Below are 10,462 nucleotides of genomic sequence, written 5' to 3'. Positions count from 1 at the left end.
ACACACACATCTAAAAGTAAAATAAATGAATTAAGAAATATATAAATATTACGACGAGCAATGTCGGACTGGCATTGACTATGTAAACATTATTAAAGTGACCAGTTTTATGCATCATCTCATTATTTTACATGTGCATTAGTTTGAAAAGGCAGGAAGGGGATTGCTTTGCTCCCACAATATTTTTTAAATTAATGTAATATAATCATGATCAGGTAGATTATTTCTATAGTACACGCACACACACACCCTGCTGCCTCACTGCGGCCGTTTTTTAACGTGCGTGACGTCGCTTCCTTCCAACATGGCGCAGCTAGGCAGGTTGCTAATGGCAATCTGAGGGATTTACCCCACCTTCTGTCTTTATTTATGTCTGTATGTTAGGGCCACTGCCGCTGTCCTCTCGAATAGAACACATCGGTCTGGAACGGCTGCTGCCCTTTGGGACAGGTACTACTCCTCGCCCCAATTCCGGCGCGCCATGTATGAAGGCAAAAAGACGAAAAACATGTTTTTAACCAGAGCTTTGGAGAAGATCCTGGCCGACAAAGAGGTTAAAAAGGCTCACCATTCGCAATTGCGAAAAGCCTGCGAGGTGGCACTCGGTAAGTTTTATTTCTGACATGATCACAGTCTTAGTTTGTAATTGATTTAACAACGTCATGCATCTCTGGTTAATACTGTCTACTATGTTTTCGGCTGCTACGTTGTAGCCAGCCCCAAGGTTCGCGAAAGTATACGACTCCTTGGGCTACATTGTCGCAACAAAGTCGTTCTAGAATCTATTGGCAACAATGCAGCTACAGTTGATATGTATTTTCGCTCAATATTTTAGGTTTTATTCAGGTGAAGGACGGTAGATAGTTGTTGAATATACAACTATCGAGGTGGCATTATAGGCTCTCGGATAATCATCGCTTAGTTACTGTGTGGATACGGAAATGGTGCAAATGACAGGGGTGTGTGCCTCCTTTGACAGTTGCAAACTGCTACACTAGTTTATTACGCACGCAACTGACAATACCGTGCTGTATAAATAATTAGCTATTAACTGAAAGCAAACTGTCACTGTTATTATTTCCAATTATAAAACATTATGGAATTGCTGCTGCATTTGTCTGCAGGTCATAGGCTGCAGGCTACATCAATTCGTAGCCTATACAATTATTCCTGCAAGAAGAAGACCCGATTTTAAATTGTTAGACTGATATGTGCAAATCATTTTGCCACATTACTTTAACTTTTTTTTTCTGATGGGATCGTCTGTGTGGGTTATACGAAACAGTCTGTCTACTCTGCTCTAGAAACCCAGACTGTCCTGCGTGCCTGGAGAGGGGGGTCACGGCTGACGGGATACAGTTTATGTCAAATTGACGTTTAAAGTTGAAATGTTTTGCATTTTACCAAATCTTGACTCTTTTCCTAACCTTAACCCAATTATCCTAACCTGCTACGTAAATTTTCCTAACCTGCTACGAAGTCAATTCTGACATAAACTGTATCCCTTCTAGTCGAAACCGTAGAGGGAGTGGCGTTGAAAGAAAAACAAGTAGCCGAGCTTGGCAGTGAATGTTGGCTACTGTGATGTCTTTGGAGACCCGGATCGGCGTTTATGTCTTGGGTTGTCCCCAAAAATACATGCGCATCGGGAAAGTGGCAGATGTATCATTCGCACCAGGTGCATTTAGCGGCATTTAGCTGAAACGCGTCTTCACACTATAGCCTATTTCCAGTGGTCCTATGCCTTGTTGAATTTAGAAAGAGGAAGGGCCCATCTGAACTTCACATTAATAATTTTCATCTGTCATGAAAAATGTCAGGACAGGTTTTGTTTTTCCCTGTGTAGTCATTTCGGGTCCATTTATGTGTTTTTGGTCAAGTTGGCAAACGGCTTGGAACAAGTTACTCTCTGTTCTGCTACTCCAGTAATCTGACACTGCTGGTGAAACAATGACCCCACAGCCCACCTTTGTTGTTGAGCAGCCAGTGAGTCTAGCTTATCTTCATTTTACTGTACATGTCTCTCCACTGTTTTGGGGGATAACAAATGCACATTACTACTTTACATTGACATTTTAGTCATTCAGCAGATGCTCTTATTAAGGGCTTGTAAAGTAAGCATTTCACTGTAAGGTCTACTACACCTGTTGTATTCAGCATTTCACTGTAAGGTCTACTACACCTGTTGTATTCAGCATTTCACTGTAAGGTCTACTACACCTGTTGTATTCATCATTTCACTGTGAGGTCTACTACACCTGTTGTATTCAGCATTTCACTGTAAGGTCTACTACACCTGTTGTATTCAGCATTTCACTGTAAGGTCTACTACACCTGTTGTATTCAGCATTTCACTGTAAGGTCTACTACACCTGTTGTATTCAGCATTTCACTGTAAGGTCTACTACACCTGTTGTATTCAGCATTTCACTGTAAGGTCTACTACACCTGTTGTATTCATCATTTCACTGTAAGGTCTACTACACCTGTTGTATTCATCATTTCACTGTAAGGTCCACTACACCTGTTGTATTCAGCATTTCACTGTAAGGTCTACTACACCTGTTGTATTCAGCATTTCACTGTAAGGTCTACTACACCTGATGTATTCAGCATTTCACTGTAAGGTCTACTACACCTGTTGTATTCGGCACATGCAGCAAATAACAAGCTGGTTCCTCCACTGGGGTGCCAGGACAGAGAAGAGCTTTGACTGGGATGAGTGGGAGCTGCCCTCCCTTAGGAGTGGGAGGGCAAAGAGACCAGAGGTGTACTCGGGTTAGGGTGTAGGGTTTGTACAGAGCCTGAAGGTAGGGAGGGGCAGTTCGTCTTGCTGTTCTGTAGGTAAGCACCATGGTCTTGTAGTGGATGCGAGCTCCAACTGGAAGTCAGTGGAGTCTGTGGAAGAGCAGGGTGACATCTGAGAACTTGGGAAGGTTGAAAACCAGGTGGGCTGCAGCATTCTGGATAGGTTGCAGGGGTTTGATGGCACAAGAGGGAAACCCAGCCAACAGAGAGTTGCAGTAGTCCAGACGAGAGATGACAAGTGCCTGGATTAGGACCTGCACTGCTTCCTGTGTGAGGTAGGGTTGTACTCTACAGATGTTGTAGAGCATGAACCTGCAGGAGCGCGTCACTGCTTTGATGTTTGCAGAGATTGAGAGGGTCTTGCCGTGAGCAAGGTTCTTTGCACTCCGGAAGGGGGACACAGTGGAGTTGTCAACCGTGTGGAGAGGCCTTGGAGCGGACAGGCCTTCCCCGGGAGGAAGACAAGCTCCGTCTTGTTGAGGTGGAGCTTGAAGTGGTGGGCCGACATCCAAGCTGAGATATCTGCCAGGCACGCAGAGATGTGTGTCGCCACCTGGGTGGTGGGAAGGAGATAAGTAGTTGAGTGTCATCCGCATAGCAATGATAGGAGAGACCATGTCAGGATATGACGTAGCCGAGTGACTTGAGAGGAGAGGAGAGGGTCTAGAACCGAGCCCTGGGGAACACCAGTAGTGAGAGCATGTGGTGCAGATACAGATCCTCTCCATGTCACCTGGTAGGAGGGGCCTCAGACGCCCAGCCCTGAGAGGGTGGAGAGGAGGATCTGATGGTTCACGGTGTCAAAGGCAGATCTAGGAGGATGAGAACAGGGGAGAGAGAGTCAGCTTTGGCAGTACTGAGCGCCTCCGTCACACACAGGAGAGCAGTCTCGGTTGAGTGACCTGTCTTGAAGCCTGACTGGTTAGGGTCAAGAAGATCAATGAGAGAGGTAAGGTAGCGAGAGTGTTGGTCAGAGGCAGCACACTCAGTGGACTCAATAGGCTGAGTGAATGAGGAGTGGATGTCATCAACCTTCTTTTCAAAGGATACAGAGGAAGAGAAAGTAGAGAGGAGTGGAAGAATAATAAATAGGTCCTATGGAAGTTTAGAGTAGTTTTCCTCCATTTTTGCTCAGCTGCCCGCAGACCTTTTCTGTTGGCTTGCAATGAGTCACTCAGTCACTGCGCAGGAGGGGTGGGCCGAGCCAATACGCAATGCTATTATGTTATTACACTGTTAGTAACACAATTGAGTGGCTACATGTTAGCATGTTCAGTAAAACGTACTCTTTTGATGTAGAAATATTTGATTACACATTTCTGTAGTTTTTCCCCATTGTGTTACATAGGCTACTGTGTTTATGTTAGCATTAGGCTATGTACTTCCTGGGTTTGTGTTGTGAGATTATCCTAGATCGGCAGAGAGTCTATAGTAGGAATGAAGCTCCCTCTGCATTCATAAACTGAATAGCCCAGATTAGTCAGAGCATCACAGTGTGGGTGTTTTAAGAGCAGTGAGTTTAACATAATGCTTCCTCATACCTATTATCAATATGAAAAAACACCCATACAATGTCGTGGCAGAAACTACAGGATGCCATCCTTATTAGGCACGATTCTAAAGGTGATTTTCTTTCTTCTTGTACCTGAATTAGTATTTTTCATGATAACCAGCTGTGATTTTATTCAAAGGCTTGGATCTTGTACTTATTGGAGGTGTGGATGTAGAGTGTGATTGCCACTCATCCAAAGACACTGAGAAACTCAGTAACCACTGCCTGTCTAAACAACTGGGTCACCCAGTATACTCAGAGACTTACGCAATCTTCCCTCTTACCTTGAGGCACTACTCACTGACAGTCCCTCTGATTGGGATACATTTAGTCCTCACCGTCCTCCTCTTTGGGACACCTTGTAATCCTTCCAAGACAACCCCTAAGTCCCCTATCCACTACCAGCTACCCCACATGCCTACCCATTACCTCGAGTCCCCTACCAACTACCCCTCGCTCCCTACCTACTACCCCTAGTCCCCTATCCACTACCCCTAGTCCCCTACCCACTACCCCTAGTGACCTACCCACTACCCCTAGTCCCCTACCCACTACCCCTAGTCCCCTACCCACTACCCCTAGTCCGCTACCCACTACCCCTAGTCCGCTACCCACTACCCCTAGTCACCTACCCACTACCCCTAGTCACCTACCCACTACCCCATGTCACCTACCCTCTACCCCATGTCACCTACCCACTACCCCTAGTCACCTACCCACTACCCCTAGTCACCTACCCACTACCCCTAGCACCTACCCACTACCCCTAGCACCTTACCCACTACCCCTAGCACCTACCCACTACCCCTAGCACCTACCCACTACCCCTAGCACCTACCCACTACCCCTAGTCACCTACCCACTACCCCTAGTCCCCTACCCACTACCCCTAGTCCCCTACCCACTACCCCTAGTCCCCTACCCCTAGTCCCCTACCCACTACCCACTACCCCTAGTCACCTACCCACTACCCCTAGTCACCTACCCACTACCCCTAGCACCTACCCACTACCCCTAGCACCTTACCCACTACCCCTAGCACCTACCCACTACCCCTAGTCACCTACCCACTACCCCTAGCACCTACCCACTACCCCTAGCACCTTACCCACTACCCCTAGCACCTACCCACTACCCCTAGGCCCCTACCCACTACCCCTAGTCACCTACCCACTACCCTTAGTCCACTACCCCTAGTCCCTTACCCACTACCCCTAGTCCCCTACCCACTACCCCTAGTCCCCTACCCCTAGTCCCCTACCCACTACCCACTACTCCTAGTCCCCTACCCCCAAGCCACTACCCCTAAAAGGATCCCAAAAGGGTTCTACCTGGAACCAAAAAGGGTTCTTCAAAGGGTTCTACTATGAGGGACAGCCAAAGAATCATTTCAGGTTCTAGATGGCACCTTTTTTTCTAAGAGTGGAGACACGTCATCAATCTAATAATACTGTAGTTATTTTTGTCACTTTGACCAAGGATGTTGTATCATCTCTAGTAGAGGTCGACTGATTATGATTTTTCAACGCCGATACCGATTATTGGAGGACCAAAAAAGCCAATACCGATTTAATCGGCTGATTATTTTTACATTTATTTGTAATAATGACAATTACAACAATACTGAATGAACACTTATTTTAACTTAATATAATACATCAATAAAATCAATTTAGACTCAAGTAAAAAATGAAACATGTTCAATTTGTTTTAAATAATGCAAAAACTAAGTGTAAGAGAAGAAAGTAAAAGTGCAATATGTGCCATGTAAGAAAGCTAACGTTTCAGTTCCTTGCTCAGAACATGAGAACATATGAAAGCTGGTGGTTCCTTTTAACATGAGTCTTCAATATTCCCAGGTAAGAAGTTTTAAGTTGTAGTTATTATAGGACTATTTCCCTCTGTACCATTTGTATTTCATTAACCTTTGACTATTGGATGTTCTTATATGCACTTTAGTATTGCCAGTGTAACAGTATAGCTTCCGTCCCTCTCCTCGCTCCTCCCTGGGCTCGAACCAGGAACACAACGACTCGAACCAGGAACACAACGACAACTGCCACCCTCGAAGCAGCGTTACCCATGCAGAGCAAGGGGAACAACTACTAGAAGGCTCAGAGCGAGTGACATTTGAAACGCTATTAGTGCGCGCTAACTAGCTAGCCATTTCACTTCGGTTACACCAGCCTCATCTCGGGAGTTGATAGGCTTGAAGTCATAAACGGAGCAATGCTTGACGCACAATGAAGAGCTGCTAGCAAAACGCATTAAAGTACAGTTTGAATGAATGTTTACGCGCCTGCTACTGCCTACCACCGCTAATATCTAGTAATATCATCAACCATGTGTAGTTAACTAGTGATTTATGATTGATTTTTTTTTTATAAGATGAGTTTAATGCTAGCTAGCAACTTACCTTGGCTTACTGCATTTGCGTAACAGGCAGTCTCCTTGTGGAGTGCAACGAGAGAGAGGCAGGTTGTTATTGCGTTGGACTAGTTAACTGTAAGGTTGCAAGATTGGAATCCCCGAGCTGACAAGGTGAAATTCTGTCGTTCTGCCCCTGAACGACGCAGTTAACCCACCGTTCCTAGGCCATCATTGAAAATGTTTGTTTTTTAAATCGACGCCCAAAAATACAGATTTCCAATTGTTATGAGAACTTGAAATCGTCCCTAATTAATCGGCCATTCCGATTAATCGGTCGACCTCTAATCTCTAGTGTTGTTCAAGGATGTTGCATGTGTTGTTGATATTCAGCCCTCTTCTTGTAGGTTTGTGATCTTCCTTGTAACACTATCCAATACATGACATTTGTTCTATTGAAAAACTAAGTTGTCAGATCGAGTATGTTCTCACTTTCACTGTGGACTTTTGCTCTTGTTCAGGAAAACATCCTGTAGCAGCTTGGGTTCTCACATTGTCACAAAGAGGCAGAACAGTGACGGAAGCAGGAATACATTCATCTTGGACCACAGAGTAGGGGGCGGGCGCCTGGCGCTGCCCACCTATTCCGAGAATGAGGTTATGATTAATTTCATTCATGATGATTAAATCGTTTACTAACGCTGGACTGACTTCCAAGTGGGCTCCCGAGTGACGCAGCGGTCTAAGGCACTGCATCTCAGTGCTAGAGGCGTCACTACAGACCCTGGTTCGATTCCAGACTGTTTCACAAATGGCCGTGATTGGAAGTCCCTTAGGGCTGCGCAAAATTGGCCCAGCATTGCCCAGTTCTGGCCAGGGTAGGCCGTCCATTGTAAATAAGAATTTGTTCTTAACTGACTTCCCTAGTTAAATAAAGGTTAAATACATTTTTTTTAAAGGTAACCAATGTGTATCACAAGTTATCAGGATAGAGGGAGGGAGTGACCAGCTGCAACGATGTCAGGGCTTTTCCAACGGTCACAGAGTCCAGTAGGGTCGAAACACATTTCTCTTATTCCACAGTCTTCTGCTCTCACAGCAGCCTGTGAATACATTCAGTACACACACACACACACACACACACACACACACACACACACACACACACACACACACACACACACACACCCACCCAGGTGAAAGCCAGCTTTTCTTTCTTTCCATTTCTCTCTCTCCCTCTCTAACACACACACACACACACACACACACACACACACACACACACACACACACACACACACACACACACACACACGGGCCTGCTGTGGGAATGTAGCAGTCGGTCCACAGTATATATTATACCACGGGGTCTAGATCTAATGTAATTGGTCATATCTAGGATAAGTCACCGCCAGTCACCTGATGTGTCAGGCACTACAATCAAAACGTTTGTTGTTTGCTAGTTCAATTATTGTAGCTTGGTCAGCTTGGGGGACAGTACTGTTTGGTACTACGTTGTTTGCTAGTTTAATTATTGTAGCTTGGTCAGCTTGGGGGACAGTACTGTTTGGTACTACGTTGTTTGCTAGTTTAATTATTGTAGCTTGGTCAGCTTGGGGGACAGTACTGTTTGGTACTACGTTGTTTGCTAGTTTAATTATTGTAGCTTGGTCAGCTTGGGGGACAGTACTGTTTGGTACTACGTTGTTTGCTAGTTTAATTATTGTAGCTTGGTCAGCTTGGGGGACAGTACTGTTTGGTACTACGTTGTTTGCCCTTTGAGAGTATGCCATTTATGCACTAGAGACAGAGCTCCCATTGTTTCCCTCATGTACACTGGCTGGATATTCTGTACTGTACAGGTAAAAGCCTAGAATGCTGTTTTAATGTTACTGAATCAAGACTGTATCTACTGTAACTTGCACAGTAACTACAAATGCCGTTTTAAATTAAACAATGTGGACTGACCCATAGTAGACCTCATTAATTTCAGTTGATGCAGAAAAGAGGCTTGAAATTAAATTGTAATATGCTGTAATATGCTGTTTATTAACCTTCCCCAAAAGTAAGGTTGACACGAACAAAGTCATGGAGCACCTACTATGGTAAACTGTTTTCCTCCTGATTGTGGATGGAGATAACTATGTTTCTTCCTCTTGGAGAAAAACATTTGCTGGGCAAGTATGAGCAGAATATATTGTGTACTTTTCAGGAACAATGCGTGCTCTGATAACCCTGAGGAAGGCACAGTGATGCCGAAGCGTTGGTAAATACCCATTTAATTGGTGGGAGTTTATACATGGAGTGTGTGACTTTCTTTCTTTGTGATAGTTTATAGGTTCTGATAACAGAACAGAACTCCTTATTAAGGGGCCTTTTGAGACGTTTTTTTAAACAGCTGTTATGGCCCATTATTGTCCCACTTACTGTAGTCATTAGTTTTGCCAAACACAACCACACATGGTGGGTACAGCTGTATGTGGTCCTCAGTCAGTCAATGGAATCTCACGGATGATATCTGAATCCTGAGTGAGATTCTAAAGCGTTTTATTTTGAAGATAACATTATGCTTAGACTGTGGCAAACTCATTCCTTTTATCAATTTCAGCTTTCCAGGTGGCTCAGACGCATTCTAACAAAATCATCATTCGTCCAATGACTTGGTATTTTTCGAAATGGCAAAATAACAGTGTGTTTCCTTTACTTTTACTCAAAAGGTTGTTCTAAACAAGTGTGGGGTATTGCGATGCATAATTCATGCACTGAGTCTAAGAGCTTACAACGATCTGTGTGTATCGAATGTGGTGAAGCAGGCTTTCAGGACAGAGCTGTTTTAACTGGACCATCTGCCAATGTGGGGATACGTCTTCATCAAAGTGGGATGTTTTTGCCAGACTGTAAGATTTAAGTTTAAACCAAATATAAAGTGGGCTGATTGTCTCAGGTTGCGTTCAAGAAATAACTGGACATGACTCATTATGACACAAGGCACTTTACCAAGGCCACAAGTCTTAGATAGCAAAGAACACCACTGAAAAGACATCTAACCTATTGTACATTGACAGGAAGTATAGGTCTATGGGCCTACGTTTAAACACTCTGTAGTATAGAAGTCGTACGGTGTTGACATAAATATGGGCACTGTGACGGCCACGTCGTCATTAGGGGTACCATCCACTGGGAGCAGTACACTTCTGCTCATTAGGCTCACTGAACACATGCTCTCCCAATAATGGGTCCAATTTGTTAAGCTTTTTAATGTGACTCCCTATTGACCAGTAAACACTGCAGTCTCGCTCTCGCTCAAAACAAAGGGGTAGAGAGTTGCTCCATAGTGCACAAATGATACATAGGCCTACAACTGGTTATACCAACTATACCAGATCCTCATTGGGATACTTTCTGTTAGCTTCAATATGTCATGAAGGAGTAATTAAGTGGATAAAAGCTATGGGGTTTAGAGTAACAAGTATTTAGCCTAAGTGATCAAATTATTCCTATTAGCTTTCAGCAATCTATTATTGTGAATTCTACTTAGTTAGCACCATCAAATACTGCATGGTGGTTCATAGGCTAAGGCTATGTATTCAATTAGTAACTAGGATATTTTTCATCATATTCCCAACATTAAGGAACAGAAATTCAATAACCAAGTGGTTTACGCCTAGCCAGACAGATTTAGAAAACCTAGCTGTGTGAAGCTGAGACACCAGAGAGCCGGTGCTAGAGCTGCCA

The 10,462-nt window shown here is 44.3% G+C and overlaps 1 protein-coding gene across 4 annotated transcripts in view; it reads left to right on the top strand.

The window, feature by feature from the left end:
* Positions 1-242: 242 nt before the first annotated feature.
* The window catches only part of LOC110490929 (brefeldin A-inhibited guanine nucleotide-exchange protein 1), a 97,047-nt gene continuing 86,827 nt past the window's right edge, over positions 243-10,462 (top strand). For 2 of the 4 annotated variants that reach the window (XM_036943871.1, XM_036943870.1), the window contains exon 1: positions 243-605. In XM_036943871.1, the coding sequence (XP_036799766.1) occupies positions 482-605 (124 nt within the window). In that variant the 5' untranslated portion in view covers positions 243-481. The remainder of the gene's footprint in view (positions 606-10,462) is intronic. The other 2 variants (XM_036943873.1, XM_036943872.1) reach the window with 1 other exon arrangement.

The sequence above is a fragment of the Oncorhynchus mykiss genome, chromosome 15 (assembly GCF_013265735.2).
Source record: "Oncorhynchus mykiss isolate Arlee chromosome 15, USDA_OmykA_1.1, whole genome shotgun sequence".
Lineage (NCBI taxonomy): Eukaryota > Metazoa > Chordata > Actinopteri > Salmoniformes > Salmonidae > Oncorhynchus > Oncorhynchus mykiss.
The sequence above is the reverse complement of the archived record's forward strand: the minus strand, read 5'-3'. Positions and strand labels throughout refer to the sequence as shown.